Here is a 17,409-nt window from a genome sequence, read left to right on the forward strand (position 1 = left end):
TATTTGAAAATGCCACATGCTCCTTTTGTTTTAGTCTCTGTGCAAGTTCATTGATGTACACCCATCTTTTACTCCAATGAAGAAAAAGTAGTATGTTCAGCCTATTGATGAGCAAATTTCAATTCAGGCAACTTGCCAGATAATGCAACTGGGCATATTTCAGAATACGTGAACTCCAGTAGCAAGACCCCTTATACTGTAGACTTTTGCCTTGAGACCCATAAAGATGCTAAGCAAGCTGGCAATCAGAAAGGAGTAACAGTTGAACCAAGACATGGACTCAGATGATTCTCGATTTGGGATGTCTCGTTTGCCTCTCTGAAGATATGCCAACCACAGATAATCAGAATGATTATGAACATTTAGAGCAGGATCTTGGGTCTCTGTCGTTCCTGGTACTGACTACACACAGCTTTTCAAAGCAAATTCCATAGGACCAGTGACTGCTGTGGCTTTCAACTCTCTCCCTTTGCAGTTACTTTAAAAACCTGAAGGGAATTCCCTAGTGATCCAGTGATTAGGATCTGTGCTTCCACTGCAGGGGGCGCAGGTCCGATCCCTGGTCAGGGAAACTAAGATCCTGCAGGCCACGCAGCACGGCCCCCCCCCAAAAAAAACCCACCAAAAAGCAAACCCCGAATTACTTTTAATACGCACCTCATATTAATTTGGTGTGAAAGATCCCTTTAACAGCTTGTCAAGTTTTAATGAGAGCTTCAAGAATGGAGGGGGTAAGCAGATTTTATAGTAAATTCCAGCAGTATTTTCCTTACATTTATAGGTATCCTGAGAATCTGCCCATTACACTGCATATAAAATTCAATCAACTCCACTTTAAAGAAATTGCTACTCATGGTAACCAAAATATGGTTATTTGGCAAGATGCAATTCAGTCTCTACTCGTTAGTGAAGTAATGTCTGACTACCCATAACCATAATCTGATAATCCTTTTGTAATATACAAAATGCTTTTTAACTGCTAATCACATGGTAATCTCAGGAATAAAACTTACTAAGACTGAAGGCAATTTTAAAATAGTGATGGCTAAATCAGGTGAGTTTGATAGTGTAGGGCCATCAGGTTGATTAGTAATTAAGAGGCTGAAGCAGCTCTGCCAAAAACGCCTCAAGAAGTAGAGTCCTAAATTATGTAGTTTGTTTTATACTTACAACATGGACTGACTTTTGCTGACATATACAGAAAATTCTGGAAAACGGAAGAGTCCTCTACTTAAAAACAAAACCAAAACAAATGGAAGGACAATCTGATTTTAAAATGTCTTTATTAAACAACAGGTTGTTTACTCCTCTTTGCTCTCTTCCTCACTGGTTTTCGGGATATAGTTCACCTGATCCTGTCAATTAAAGGAAACAATTACTCCAAAAGACCCAAGAATCACATATCAAGGTCTCAAATATTTATCAGCATCAACCAAGTAAACTTCCTAACAGCAAAGTAACATTAATCAAGGAATGTGGTAGTAATAGTATTTAATGATCTTTAGATAACTAAGGATTAAAGAAGCAGAAATGATTTTAGTATCAGACTCACCCAGTGAGTTTATTAAATTTTACTTCCATTTTCTACAAGAACTTTCTTACTAGGCAGATCTTTAACATTCAAGACACTCCATTAATTGGCACCCTCTTTCCAGGTATAAGATATAGCCTCAATTCTCCCATTTTTGTTAATTTCAAACTGATTATGACAGCCCTTTATACCTAAGTGGCACCTTGAACGAATGCAATTTCTTTAAGATGAAGGGACAGTAAGGTACCATCTACAAGCCATCTTTTTGTAAAAAAGTTTTATTGGAACACAGTCATGTCCATCTGTCTACGACTGCTTTCCAGCTAGAGCAGCAGAGTTGAGTTGCCCTTTAAAATTGCCAACCCTTCTAGATCATCATCTATATTTATTTTATCTTCTGTCTAATCTCAACTGTAGGTAATCCCACCATTTAACTATCTGATGAAAAACAGGGAACTTCAAATCTTCTGAACCTTCTTCTACATGGTCTTATGGACCAAGAGGTGAATACAGATATATATTTTTTTATTTAAAACTTAAGTCCTGTTTTTGTGAGGCTTTAGCCAAACAGACAAGATCTACCACATCTCAGAAGGCTGTAAAAATGTTTAAATATTTAAGTGTGTGCTATAAAAACATATTTCCTGTAAGAAAGTTTTAATGTAGAATAAATTAAAATGAGATATCCACGAGTAGTTATTTTTATACCACCCAAGAGTCCTCCTGAAGGCAGTTTACAGAGTAAGAATCACTCAACTTACCTAGATATTTCATCAGTCTAACAAGTTGTAGCTTTCCTTCTTGATCAGCTCATGCTGTGTGATGTCTTGAGAACAAATATCTTATCCACCTATCATTAAAATATTAACTGTGTTAAAATAACATATTCAGCATATATTACATTTTTACTAATTTTTAACATGTACATTTTATTCTGACATCAACAGGTTGAATGAACCTGTTGAAAACAGGTTTTCCCTCCTACCAATGACTAGACAACTGTTCCTCACAATTTATTATGTAAAAAGGAATGGGATTTTGAATTGGTCCAAAGTTGATTTTAAGAGTACTGAAAATACATGTCTCCACTAATTCAAGCCTTCTTTTCTGATCTAAATCTTTCATCTTTTTCTTCTATCGTTTGACATCTTTGTAATAAATAATCCCAACCTTTTCTCTTTCCAACTCACATACACCCACACGCATGCACACACATTTAAAAAAAAATAGGGGTATTATCTTAGGAGGGGCGAACATCTTTAAAAAAATCAGTTTTCACCCCACATAGTTAAATCAAATTATTTAACCATTAAAACCCAAAATCCTCTCCAGGTTAAGACTTCCAAGGAAACTTACTTCAACGGAATGAACACTCCAATATCAGCCAACATCAATCATTCTTACCTAAAGAATAATAAGAAAAAGTTAATATAAAAGACAAGGGCATAGAGATTTGAAAATGCTAGTTAATTTCAAAATTTAAAGAGTAAATTCCAGAGACAAAGATTGGGGGCAAGTTACAGCATAAAAAATAGGAAGAAACTTCATGGGGGGGAAAAAATCTAAAATCATTCTGACGTAAGGTAGCAGGAGACACCTGAATTCGAATGAGAACTGTATCCTCTTTAAAATACAAAAGCCTAACTGCATTTTCACCAGTCTGACCACAATGAAGTTTGACTGCAACCCAAAATATACTATCCCTTATGTGAGGTATGTGACAACGTTTACCTTACCAAGTGAGTTTTAACATCGTCTCTTTTCATATAAAAGCACGTACCCTGCTCCCCACCAAGCATGTCTTCCATTCTCAGGTGGACTGACCACCTTCAGCAGGAGTCCACCAAGAGTGCCCTCCCCCTTCCACAGTACACAACAATGCAGTTGTTATCCTGCAATCCTATGTATTTGCCTCATTCTTTCCCTCTTATGTCCTCACTGAGTTTTAAGTTAGGGCAGGGAAGCTATGCCTTATCGGGACAGCAAGGAACCTGAGTTTTTCTGAGGGAGAAGACATTCACCTTCACTATATATGCCTGGCAGGGCCACAGTGCACAAAAACCAGAAAGATCAGCCTTAATTCAAATTCCAGGTTTTTCTTCCTCCCTGATTATCAGCGACTGCCAAGGGTATATGAAATAGTTCCCTGTTGCACATGTACCATCCATAAGGGATACTATATCGTTTTGCATTCTTCCTCCATTCTCCAGATTATCCTATGCTGCATCCAGCCCCTTTTTCACCCTCCAAATAAATCTTTTCAGCACTGGTGTTCAAAAGCAACATTTTTATGTTTGATGGTTTACCAACTGTGAGATTTCCACAGTTGAGTCTTTAAAATTGCCAATCATTATCTAGCAGCAATGACAGATTAGGAGCAGCCAAATCCTCTGAATTCTTTCCCTAATAGGCAGCCATTTGAGAACTGCACTAGCTGACAGAGCACTGAAACATTATCAGCTAAAGCCAAAACCAAATAAAGGCCCAGAACAAACATCCTGGCTCTCTAAAACCTGTCCAAAATCGTTAAGGGAAAGGCAGTAAATGCAGGACTGTGTATCATGTCACTGCAGCTGACAATGATTAACAATAGGAAACATGCAACCCCCATTAAGGTTAAAAGTCCAAAACTAGTCACACGCATCTCTTTATTGGGGAAAAGTGAAACTATTATGCATTCTTTGTAGGTTTTGCAACCTTATGTGAAGAGCACCCATTGCATTTCTTTCATCTTTCATAAAGCACCGGTACCTGTTCCAAGGGCCTAACAGTACGAAAATGCATTCTGGCATCACACCTCTGAACTTCCGACCGTTCTCATTAAAAATAATTTTGGTTTGTAACAAGAAAAGACTATGAAATACAATGCGAGCACCTCGGTATATAGAGTTATTACTGAAACCCATTTATCCCCAGCTTTTTGACTGAGTGATTTTTTTTAAGACCCTCTGCACTAAGATTCACAAATTACAGCTACATACAAATCAAAACTAGTAAGAATTGACTAAAGTCACAGGTTTCTCATCGAAAGTGCAAAAGCCTATTCATCGAGATAAGCAGAATGAAGCAAAATTACCCCCCCCACCCCAATGATGTCCATATGTTGTAACAAGTACATTCTCTCAAAATTGTTATTGACTGTTAAGAAACAAACCTGCGCTTTTATTTCTAAACAATCACTGAACCACGGTAGCAAGTGCTGGCCACCGACTTAATGGATTATGCCACAGGAAAACCCCATCAGGGATGCATGCCAATTTAGTGACACTCTTGTCACTAATACTGAGCATTATGTTTGATGTGCATTGTATTACTAATATAGAGAGCTAAACTAGTCACCATTTGCTCTTTCATCTAGCAGGAGAGTCAAGTCATTTGGTTGAATGGACTACGTATTAAAGTACAAATTTGTCCCCACCTTGTGAATCGCTTGCCAAAGAACAAGCCATTTTTCTTGATACAATGAAAGAAAATTCTCATAGTCATGAAGAGTTTTACCAACATTTATGCAAAATAAACCAAACTTTCCAGTTACAGAGCAGAAAACATTATACACGAAAGCTGTTTCTCATGCATGCTAGCTAAAAACCAGTTCATAGACCAAAGTTCAGTTGAATTGAGGTCTGGAACAACAGTCGATGCAAAGCTTAAATCCTAAGCAACAAAGGAAGGTGCTTTTGAAGACTTATTGTTTTGGTAATCGAACAGTTTGGATTGTAACATCACATCCCTAAAGCTAAGGGAACCAAATTCAAAAAGCTACTCTGAACATTTGCAGTTATCCTACAGAATACGACGAAGTCTTATGATTGGGAAATGATTCCCAACATGTATTCAATAGGCAAGTCAACATGCCACACCACTTTCCCCCAGGTTTAGAGTATAAACATATTTAGACAAATCACAGAACTTGAACTATTCATGTTAGATTCCCATCTATGCCCCAAGTTAGTAACAAAGGTGTTCCGATGGAGCCCATTAAAAAATTTTTTTAAATCACATTACAAAAAAAACTGTACTTTTAGTCTTAATTCACTCAACCTGCAGAGTAATTACCAAGATTACACTCAAATTGATATTGCTGACCTATGGGCAGGTCAGTTTGCTACAACAGAAACTAATTATCACATGCTATACAGTCTGTGTCAAGATGCTTAAAAGCACTCTTACTTCCGAAGTATGGTATGGTCCCCTCCCCCACACCACTGATGTGTTTGTTATCTTCAGTTACAATGCAACTAAAAACCACACAACTGAATCAGATATACCAAATAATCAAGTTTGCACTTTTTATCTGAGAACTGCAACAGCACTGAATTCTGCCTGACAAATTACAGCTCTAAACCCAAACCCACGCAGTTTTGATATAAGCTAGCTTTATCATACAGGTGTTAGGTGCTGCACTGTAATTTCATTGTCAGAAGTATGATGTCAGAATGCCCACGGAATAAAAGTACATAGCAAGTCACCAAGTTAGATTATATTGCTTGTTACCTACCTGTATGCAGTCGGCAATGAGAATCTCGGAGCAAGCAGGAATACTACATCCGGGTCCTAATGTCCATTGCCATTTGCGGTACTACGTTCCTCACAGTTACGCACTGCAGAAATGCTGGCTAAATGCAGTTATGTAGCAGGCCACTACTTTAATAGTGCATAATTGCAGTCCAAGAACACCAGAAAATATTCCGCCACAACTTAGTGGCTTGCCCAAGAAAAGCCAAGTATCTAAATTTTTATCTGCCATAATATGCCACTTATAAAAATTGCACAGGCGTAACATTACAATTTCCCAAATTATTGTCTGTTTATATCAGTGGTATAATACATCTAATAAAGAGTGGTGGGGCTTATAGTATTTCTTAGAAGTTTATCTAGGCAAAGAGGATTATGGTTTCACTAAACGTTGAGCCAATGGGTTAAGTTTCTAAAACACCTATTAAATACACTGGGATCTCTTAGAGAATGCAGTTTTTAAAGATTAGGAATTATAAGAGGAGTAATAAGTTTAAAAACAATCAGTGTTCCTCTTAAAACAAAATTATGAGAGAAAGTGGAGAAGAGGAAACGGGGGCAGGTGGTTTCTTTAAATGAGAAAAATGGCTATAATACTTCAAAAGTACTACTTTCCCTTTCCCACCCCAAGTTTCATAAATCAGCTTTTAGGAATCTACTTTTAAAGGTGATTCAAATTCACATTAGACTGAAACTATCATATACATTCCAAGACTTGTTGAAAGTCTATTTGAGTAGCTTACGACCCTTGGTACACTGCTGTTTCAGTGATTAAAGTCAAAACTTAGTTGAAACTAAGCAACATTACTTGCTAAACAACGTTTAGCAATTCTACACAGTAAGGCTATCAAAACCACAACTTTCAGGAGATTATCCATTAGTATCCTTCACCACTCTTCAAAGGTACAGTACTACCAAAAGCTTATTTTAGGGGTCTGTGCCAGCATCCCTTATAAAGAAAGGCATGTAATCTGAAAAATAAACTGAAACATTAATTTTATAGGCAGATTTTTCCATTTCCCCACCAGCCCCCGCCCACACATTCAAGTTCACCCTCTGTGGGTGTCCCATGAACACCCCTTATTTTCTTATCATTAGTGGAGTCCCTACCATACAATTCAATCAAATTGTAATGGACTCCTTTCAAATCAAGACCCTTGTTTCCGGTACAGAAAATCTCATACATCATCACCAATTAATAACTTGACTTGGGACAAAACTTCCTCATTGATATAATTATGGTAGAACTACTCATTTCCAAGTGTCTTGGTGAACAGAAATAATGAACATTTTCTAATGAGATTCTCTCCCTTAATTAGCACACCAGGTACCTGTCAGTCACACAACGAGAATTCGGTGGCATGCCTTTATACTCCACTAGTGTTTTACTTTTAGTATTAACAGGTTTCCTATGCACAAGTGCACAAGTGCTCAACTGTTTCAACAACAGGTTTCCCTTTGTACTCAGGCACAATACTAAGCCTTCAGTATTTAAACAAAGATTTGGCTTAGAATTTTACTTTTGCCAATTAACACCAACAGAGGTGAAAAGGAGGAAGACACATTCCATAGTAAGAGTTCTATAATGTATACATTTGAATGGAAACATAACTAAGAACAAAGCCAAACCATTCAGTTACCTTACCTACTACTTTTAGGAAGTTATTCCTCTGCTAACAATATAAACATGGGAAAGCAGGTTCCCATTGTACTAACAGACAACAGTAACGATCTATTTTATTAATAAGTCAAAATGTCTCTAATGAAAGGAGATTCAATGAAGTTGACGATAAACTGACAACACCATCGAAAAGCTCCAAAGCTTTATGGTGGGAGGAAGGGATATTTGTACTGTGTAGCACGAGCAACTCTCCAGATTTAGTGCTACATCAAAAGGAAACTATGGAAAAACAGGTTAAAAATATTTCACAGTAAGAATAGTTCTCTGCAACCCTATTTGCTATTAACAGTCACTACCAGCTGTTAGAAAGGAAGTTTTTTTTATAGTCCTACAGATTTTTGCCCAACAGAAGTACCACAAGGAGATGTAAAAGTTACAGAGTACAAATGTATACATAGCCAGACCTACTTTATGGTGACTATACCTTACTTTCGAGTTTAATTATTCAGACTAAACCCCATCTTTATAAATCACTTGAAGTAATACATGAAAAGACTTCATGTTTAACAATCTTTAATTCAAATGTGAAAGTTCAATACAAGCCATTTGTAGGGCTTGGGACTCGTTCTTTAAAAAACAAGAATGGAGGAATGCAACAAAATGATCTTTCCACTTCTTCTTCAGAAACTTTCAAGGAAAGGATAGATCATAGGGCCATAAAAGATCCATTTAAGTCATACCCACTTTCTCCCCCTACCAATAGCCTTACACCCATTCCATAATCTTAATACACATTCCTGAATGAAGATTTACAGTTCAGCTTTGCTTACATAGCCATTTAAAAATACTTAGCACCGGCTTGCTTCCTATAATGCCAAACAAATCAAATCATGAAACTACTTCAATTTCTTCTTTTTAAAACAAGGGGGTACTTAAATGTAGAAAGCAATACTTAGCCTACAAATACATTTCCCAGAAATGGCATATGCCATTCAAAGGCCTAGACACTCTTATGCTTTCCAAGTGGAATACCTAGCCTAATGTGCATAGAAGCATGAATGGCAAAGTTGAAGATCAAAATCTTAACTATTTTTTCTATTTATTTGAAGCACAGTAAAAAAAAAAAATTGGTACACTTTGGAAATCAGTGGCACAAGGTACACTGCCATAAATTGATGGACATTATACAGTTAAAAAAAAAAAGAAGGAAAAAAAGGAAAAAAAAATTCCCGTTTCAAACACTGCATTACATAATTTTACCTGCCCAAACAGACCATTTACAAATATTAGGTCAATAAACTGCTAACATCCATAAAAAGGTAGCTTTCTTACTAAAATGCAAGAATTTAAAAGATTGGTATCTAAACAAGAAAAGACAAAAACAAACTGGAATGAAAGCCTAGATATCACATCTAAAATCGGGGTTTTTTGTTTGGGCCTTCATACTCTTCTCTCCCTCTACCATATCCTGCCGGAGTTCCAGGCCCCATTCCTCTAGGACCCTGTCCACCCACAGGTCCCGCACCTCCCTGCCCAAAGCGCTCAGTACGCTATTGGAACAGTTAAGTAACAGTTCATTATATGTAGTTGATGTCCATGTGTGTTAAGTAAATATTTTAGAAGGTTCCGTAGTCAACGTTCGTCGATACAATCACCAATGAGTCGATCCACAGGTACCGGGAACATAGAAAGGAAAAAAGGGTAATTTGAAAATTAGTTTACGATAATACATGCCTTGTGGTATGTTCCCACTTGAGCCATTCTCATACACCTGTTTCAAAGAATAGATCTTCCCTGTAGTGCTAAAAAATTTAAGAATTAGTGCAGATGTGAAAACCCATTCCAAAATGAGTTTTAAGAAATTTCACATCAGATTAACCCACTGAAAAGCTTACACACTTCTCACTTTCAAGGTCTGAACAGGAAATTTAATTTCCAAGTAAGCCTAACAAGCCCAACCAGACAGATTCAATTCACTCAATGAAGTGACAAAGACCTACTCACCAGTTAGTGGTATGTGCTGCATAAGAAACCTTGTGCTTTTCAAGATCTTAAGACACATCTGCTAAGTTGCAGAAATCTTAAAAGGTTCAAAGTTTTAATAAAATGCTACCAGACTACAAAAAGAAAAAGAATAAAAGACTAATAGATTTAGTCACTTAACCGGCACAGTAACTTGATTTAAAAGTGTGTTGCCATATTCTCACAGGTATACCACCTTCAGAGCCATCACTGTATAACCAGAGACAATTATGTTCACAGTACTGTTCTCTATAGTTGCAAATTGACTGAATATACAGCCCACCCTCATAACAGCCCAACTTTCCCCTTAGGTCTGTGAAAAGTCCACTGACAGTTATAATTCCGTGTTTTGGGTGTCTCCCAAACAACATTAACACCAAGCTTAAGTGACTGCAATAAAGCAGGACTTCATTATTCCATCTAGTTTTAGGTACTTCTAGTCCTAGAAACCTATGTTCCCAAACAGAAAAACCCTATAGATATGCAAAAGCACAGCAGCCTGAACTATCTTTCAAATTCTATTTAAAACAGACCAGTTATTCTGAGTATTGCTAGGAAAAAAACAAAACCCGAAAACCAGAACGAAAACCCCCCAGAAACTAAAACGGCATCAGGGTTTACCTGTTCCTATAAATGATTTCAACATGCTTCCTACAAAATACTATAGGATTACTATAAAAAGACTAAATCCTAATCCTTCAAACTATTTCAAAATCCTAAAAACTTTAGGTTTTCAGCGCATTGTATGTTTTATCTCAAAAAGGTAAAGAGGAAATTTGGGGGTTTTACAATTATGTTATTACAGTATCTTAGAACCCAGGAGCTACATGTCACATGGACTACAGAATCTTAACTGTGGGAACATCATGTCAAATTACCATTACAAATGTGATACATACCTACACCTGCCTATTAGGAAGGATATAAACCAAAATGTTACCCACATTATTTTTAAAATGCAATTTGAAGAAGGCCAACAGCGCTACATTTAACCCAACCGGCTATTTATGATTCTAATTCTCAAAAGCCTTAAGTAGACTTTAAATAGATGAGGTCCTCCCATTCTAAATCCTTATGTTCTTATTTGTAAAATGAATCTAGTGAGCTATATGCTGCAGCTTCCCTCCTTTGCCAAAACCCTGTAGGTGAACTGATCAGATTCAATTCAGTTGTGACCATGTACTTTTCTCCAAACCCACCTCTACAGCCAATACTCAGTTCTTCTAAGGATTGTAAAGTCCTAATACAGCCACTCACACCAATTCACTTGGTTGTTCTGAAGTATCCTGACAAGCTACCTGCACAGCTAAAATATGACAGCAGCAAGAAGGTTCAGCTCAAATGCACACAACTAGTCTGCTTCAAATTATCATGGACTTCTGCTGCCCTGTAGCAAAACAGAGATGTCAGTTCATTTTAGAAGGTGCACCTACAGACAGGCCCAACAGGTGGGAAACGACGAGTCCGAAGACTAAACAATTCCTTTTTCATGGGTCGAAGTCACACCAAATATAGGTCAAAGTCCTACACATTGCTAAAACATGCCTGAAGCTACAAACAAGTCTGATTCACACTTTTGGCAAATACCAGCTTAACGAATGACAGCTTGCCATTTGATTACTCTCACGTGGATGTAGAATGATGTTACATTATCTAACATTTAGAATTTGGATTTGCCGTGAGCTATAGTGCAAAAGTACACAAGCAATATAATGGAAAGCACCTAAGTCTACTTATTGCCAAAGATAATTCCAACATACTACTAAAAGCATTGACTTTTTGTTGGCAACCTTATCTGTTTAGGTTACCATATTGAGTTCTTCTATGTTGCCAAAGTATTCCTCAATACTACGATTTACATGATAGGGGAACTAAAAGAGGTCCAGTTACCTACTAAAAAACAAAAACAAAAACAAAAAAACACACACACATAAGTTGTGAAAACGAGAATTTCCTTTTGAACTATGTCCCACAGGATACATTACCATGTCGCTTCCCATCATGGAACCACTCATTGTTGCCGGTGGAACTCCAGGATTAGCTTCATAACCTATGCCACCACCACCACCTAGAGGTGGAAATTTCTGGCCTCCTGAACCATAGGGATCTAGGAAACAAAAATGCTGGTTACAACTCAACCAGAATACTGCTCTTCAATGGTATTACTAATTTGATTTTCATTCTTACCTCCCATGTTCATTGCTCCTCCACCACCCATTCTCATGTCTCTTTCTCTCTGAAAGAAAAAAAAACCCATTCATACACCTGTACTAAACCCATACCAAGCATTCTTGAATACAAAAGAATTTCCAAAGCTTAAAAAAAAAAACTGTTTTTCAACTTAAGGGGAAAAAAACAATAAGGTAATTTTAAAAATCAGTATTCTGAAACCAGGTGAGACTCCATTATCAAAAGACCTATAAAGCAAGCTTCTTCCCAACCAATGAAATCTTTTGGCCCACCCAAGGAAAAGATAAAACTCAAAGGAAAAGGCATATCAATCATAATACACTTGGGTTAAAAAGAGAAAAAGTTGGAGAATGGCTATAATATGAAAGATTATATTTAACTCAATAAAATTTCATCCTAGATGTCTATAAACTTTGTAGAAAACTCCACAATGATAATGCAAAAGAAATTTACTTACCGGATCCATGTAGCCCATCCGGCTATAACTTTCCTCTCTTTGGCGTCTCATTTGTTCTTCCATCTCACGTTGACGAATCATCATCTCTTCTTCCCTCCTACGTCGTTCCTCCTCTTGCCTAGAAACATTCATCAAACATAAAAACTAAAGTTTTATCCACATTTTAAAAATTCAATTTGAAAAAAACTAGTAGTTTGCTTAAGAGCATTACAAAGTCTAGGTTAGAGCAAATACACACAAAAGCTGGGACAGTGACTAAGAATAGCCCTAAAGGTATTCCAGCAAAGTAAGTGAGCCTTATAACAAAAATCTTACACTCTATTTCAATTTAAGCATTAAACCAACGTTGCCATAGTATTTAACACCTCTGTATTTCATCTGACTCACCTGCAAAATTTAGGTACATTTAATGGAGAAGCAAAGACTTAATTTAACAAGATTTTACCTTAATTGCATCTCTTTACGTTTCTGCATTTCTTGATTGTGAAGTTCTTCCATGCGTCTTAATTCTTCCTGGCGTCTCATCAGATCTGAACATTGGAAAATTATGTCATACATTCACATTAATGAAATTCTAGTAAGTTCAAAAGGCAAACGACCCTAACGGTAATATTCACAGAGTCCTTCACCTTGACGCAAAAGATTTGCCTGATGCTCATGATAGGCATCTTCCATTTCACTTTCCAATTTGTCTTTTGCATCTTTCATGTTTTTTTCAACTTGTTCCCGCTGCTGTTTTTCCATTTCATCCAGGGACTTCCACCTCTGAGAATACTCATACTCAAATGTACCATGCTGGGCAAAACGAGGAGGGGTTTCTCTCTCCCTGAAAATATTTAAGCATGAACCAATTTATAGATGCACACAAGAAATATATGTGATTTCCCCTAAAAACACTGGTCCCTTCACTGGCCTGTTACTGCTAAGAAATACTGAAAGGTATAGATCACCCTGATTCTTAATAAGGTATTTTTACAATAAAAACAATACATGTTCCAGAACGACACAGTCAACAGTAACATGGGCGCTGAAGATAAATCCTACCTTCCTCACTTTCTAACTCGTTTCCCTAGCCAAATTCTGATTCAAGGAATATTTTGAATATTTTTTCAACCCTTAAAAATGAGAATACTGGTCAGGGAACTAAGGTCCTGCAAGCCGCATGGTGCAGCCGAAATAAATAAATAAAAATTGTCTTAAAAAAATAAATAAATGAGGATACTGGGCTTCCCTGGTGGCACACTGGTTAAGAACCTGCCTGCCGATGCAGGGGAAACAGGTTCAAGCCCTGGTCTGGGAAGATCCCACATGCCGCGGAGCAACTAAGCCCGTGCGCCTCAACTACTGAGCCAGCGTGCCACAACTACTGAAGCCTGTGCACCTAGAGCCTGTGCTCCACAACAAGAGAAGCCACCACAATGAGAAGCCCACGCACCGCAACAAAGAGCAGCCCCCACTCGCCGCAACTGGAGAAAACCTGCGTGCAGCAACGAAGACCCAACGCAGCCAAAAATAAATTAATTAAAAAAAAAAAGAGGACACCTACAACACATCCTAACAACTATTAAGAACAAAACAAGAATGCATGTGAAATATACCTACCTCAGAAACAACACTAGGTATTTGAGTAACTGCTTCAAAACCTCTAGCTTTCTGAGCCTGAGGTTTTCATTATGCCCATCCATTTCAAAGAACTTTGCATATTTTAAGCAAAACTGAAAAATTACTCTAGCAAGTTCTCGTTTACACTTAAATTAAGAACTGCCCGAAAGTTCAACGGATCTTACTTTTGATACATTGGATTCTTCTGTGCAAGTTTTTCAGGAAGGCCATCTTCATCATCTAACTGTTCAAGTGGTTCCACAATGACTGGACGAGGAGTTCTAACAACAAAAATGGTTCCATCTTAATTTTGTTCCAGTTTCATTACATTTTCTTCATACAAGTTACCAAATAAAAGTTATTAAAATAAACATAAAAACTTACGTTGTTAGTAAGAAAACACCTTCACTGCATCTTTCAAATGCTTTTCTTGCTGCTGGTTTAGAAGCAAATTCAACAATGCCTTTCCCTGTAGATCTTCCACGATCATCCACAATTACAACAGCCCTTTCAATAGGACCAAACTGACTAAAGGCTTCTTCCAACAGTTCATTGGAAACGTAAGGTGAAAGATTTCGAACAGAAAGGGCAGCAGCATGTGTGGCAAATCGAACCCGAAGCTGTCTACCTCTCATGGGTGTATCATCAAGTTCAGCTTTAGCAATTTCAGCTAACGCTCTAGATTCCTGAAAGCATCAAGACATACAGTCACGTTAATGACTTCAAAACTGGCTACTGCCCACCCTAAAATTGCCATAAGCCTAACTCCCGATCCTATTCTTCTGACAGCTCTCAGATCAACTATCTCCAGGCAGCCCTCCCTGACACCATTCAGGGGAGGGAGGTAAATACCTTACCCGCCCACTCCCTTCCTTTCTTAGATACCAACAATTATGCACTGTACAGCAGCTGCAACTTTTGTGTGAGTGATGAAAAATTTAAAAACTAATTTATTCTTGGTTTAAAAAACACTAGGTGGGGCTTCCCTGGTGGCGCAGTGGTTGAGAGTCCGCCTGCCGATGCAGGGGACACGGGTTCGTGCCCCAGTCCGGGAAGATCCCACATGCCGTGGAGCGGCTGGGCCCGTGAGCCATGGCCGCTGAGCCTGCGTGTCCGGAGCCTGTGCTCCGCAACGGGAGAGGCCACAACAGTGAGAGGCCCGCGTACCGCAAAAAAAATAAATAAACAAATAAACCCCACTATGTTTGTTGTAGGAAAAAAAGACCCTTTTAATTCCACCAAAACAAACAAAAACAAAAAAACTCACAAGCTTAATAAATCCGAATCCTTTGCCTTTGTTGATAAAAACTTCTCCTGGTTCTCCATATTTAGCAAATAATCTTTTGAATTCATCCTCCGTGATATCAGCAGGTAGATTACCAACAAACAACCGACAACGCTGCGTGTAAGTTTTCTCTCCAGGCCTCCTCAAGAGAGACAAGTTGGCTTTAAACCCCTAGTGAAAAAGGAAAGGAATTTTCAGATACCAGTTACCTCTGCAAATAGGAAGACCCAATAATAATTTTCGTTTTTCCCGAACTGGGTATGTTACAGTCAAGTTGCTCTCCTGTTCCATTTCAAGTCAAAGATGCTACTACATTTACGGGATTTCCAATGTAATTAGTCCGAACATCAAAGAGCCTAAACCATCCAGAACACTCTCGAGAACAGTCACAGACCTCTCTATAGAGTAGACTCTATATCAGGAATCTTGTCAGAGGTTTATGCTAAGTGTCAAAATCAAAATCATAGTGGGCAAAAGTTAAAATGGTGGTGGGATATTAAACAAAGAAAACGACCAAAATTCCGTTGTCGACAAGCCCTGGGCCTGCGCGTGTTAAGACCAGGACTCCCTCGATATCTCCAATCCTACATTTCACGCTATACTCCACCCTATTCCGGCTCCCAGGATCCGCTAGCTTTAACAAGGCCCGTCATAGCTTCTCAGCGCCTCCTCCCGTCAGTTCTCCGCCAGCCGGGAGGCCTACCCCGGGGGGGCAGCTGGCGGACCCGAGCCATCCGCCCCTCACTCCAGCAGCCGGCCCCGCCCCACCCACCCCCGCGCGCAGGCGCCCTTTCCGGTCTCCAACAAGATGGAGGGCGGGGGGGGGCGGGGGAGGAGGCCGCCGCCATCTTAGGGAAACCGACCCGTAGCGCAGGGAGACACTCACCTCGGAGTCAGAGATCTTCTCCTCGCTGCGGCCCCCGGGCCCGCCGGGCGGCGGCCCTTGGTGGTGCTGCTGGTGGTAGGGCGGGTGGTGTTGCCGGCCCCCGCGGGGCTCCCCGCCGCCTCGGTGCGGCGGCTTGGGGTGGCCGCCAGGAGTGCTTAGGCCTGGGCCGCCGCCGGGCTTCGGCCCGCCTGGCATTTTGCCGCCTTTGGGGCCGCCGACTCCTGGGCCCTGCTTAGGCCCGGGGCCCGGGCCCCCCACGGGTGGAGGCGGCGGGCCGCCAGCCTGAGGGGGGGTGGTGGGAACCCCGCTGCTCGGCGGCGCGGGCGGGGGCGCCCCGGGGGGCGCCGAGGTGACAGGGGGCGGCGGGGTCGGGGTGGGGCCTGGCCCCGTGGGGGCTCCCGAAGTCGGGGGTGTGGCGGGCGGCGCCGAGCCGGAGGCCGGGGGAGCGCTGCCTACTCCGGGAGCCGGGCCGGGTCCCTGAGGCACGGCAGGCTTAGATGAGTCCTGTGGCGGCGGCGGCGGCTGCGGATGCGGCGGCTGCGGATGCGGCGGCTGGTGCGGCGGCGGCTGAAGCGGCGGCGGCTGCTGTGGTGGCGGTTGCTGCGGCGGTGGCTGCTGCTGTTGCTGGTGCGGAGGCGGTGGCGGGATCGGAGGCTTGGGACCACCCTGGCCCGGGCCGGGCCCCAAAGGTCCGCGGTTCTGATTGAGGCCCATGCCGGGTGGCGGGGAGCGGAAGTCGTGGAGGCCGCCGCGGCCGCCTCCCCCTCCGCGTCGGTGGAAACCGCCACCGCCACCGCCCCGACTTCGGAACCGGTCCCGAGACATGTCTGTGATCAAGGGGCGGTCGAGGCAGAAGCGGAGAAGACGTTCAGGGAACGTGGAGGCCACCTTGCTTTGCACAAGATGGCGGATGACACAGGCGGCGCGCCGCCTTTGTCCTCTTCTTATATAGGCCGGCTGACACGGCCCCGCCTACTTCTCGATCGGTGGCTCCAAAAGCCAGTTGCAAGTACTGTACTTGATGACACTAAGTTACGAAAAACTTATCTTTCCTATTGGCTCCCGATGAGAGGCGGGAGGCGTGGAGTGGTTGAAGTTTCCAGTCGGCCAATGAACGGAAAAGGAGTTGGCTGTAGGCCACAGTGATTTGCTGGGAGATATTTGAATGGGTTCGCCAGAGCAATTTTCCCGTGAAAGCAAATAGCCAGGGCCCTATCAGCAGCTCCTAGGGAGAGATGTTGGAAGGCTCCTTTCTTTCTTGATTGCTCTTACGAGCAGCCTGCTGGTATCCTTCCCCAGA

The 17,409-nt window shown here is 40.8% G+C and overlaps 1 protein-coding gene across 2 annotated transcripts; it reads right to left on the reverse strand.

Annotated features, from left to right (window-relative positions):
• Positions 1-1,266: 1,266 nt before the first annotated feature.
• SFPQ (splicing factor proline and glutamine rich) lies at positions 1,267-17,039 on the reverse strand. 2 transcript variants are annotated; one of them, XM_082613942.1, is made up of 13 exons: positions 16,110-17,039; positions 15,206-15,394; positions 14,323-14,624; positions 14,124-14,219; positions 12,966-13,162; positions 12,782-12,866; positions 12,337-12,454; positions 11,877-11,925; positions 11,675-11,796; positions 6,030-9,217; positions 2,888-2,935; positions 2,293-2,381; positions 1,267-1,355 (listed from the first exon to the last, which is right to left on the reverse strand). In XM_082613942.1, the coding sequence occupies exons 1-10, from the start codon at positions 16,932-16,934 to the stop codon at positions 9,080-9,082; spliced, it is 2,121 nt and encodes a 706-aa protein (XP_082470068.1). In that variant the 5' UTR covers positions 16,935-17,039; the 3' UTR covers positions 1,267-1,355; positions 2,293-2,381; positions 2,888-2,935; positions 6,030-9,079. The 2 variants fall into 2 exon arrangements, with proteins under 2 accessions (XP_082470068.1, XP_082470069.1); XM_082613943.1 differs by lacking the exon at positions 6,030-9,217.
• Positions 17,040-17,409: the final 370 nt, after the last annotated feature.

Source organism: Mesoplodon mirus (genome assembly GCF_964341445.2).
Source record: "Mesoplodon mirus genome assembly, chromosome: 3".
In the NCBI taxonomy this organism is placed as follows: Eukaryota; Metazoa; Chordata; class Mammalia; order Artiodactyla; family Ziphiidae; genus Mesoplodon; species Mesoplodon mirus.

Coding starts and splice junctions, on each gene's coding strand:
- SFPQ (XM_082613942.1), bottom strand. CDS start 16,934: ATGTCTCGGGACCGGTTCCGAAGTCGGGGCGGTGGCGGTGGCGGTTTC. Junction 15,395..16,109: donor AGAAGATCTCTGACTCCGAG/GTGAGTGTCTCC, acceptor CTTTTTCACTAG/GGGTTTAAAGCCAACTTGTC. Junction 13,163..14,123: donor AAGAATCCAATGTATCAAAA/GTAAGATCCGTT, acceptor AAATATTTTCAG/GGAGAGAGAAACCCCTCCTC.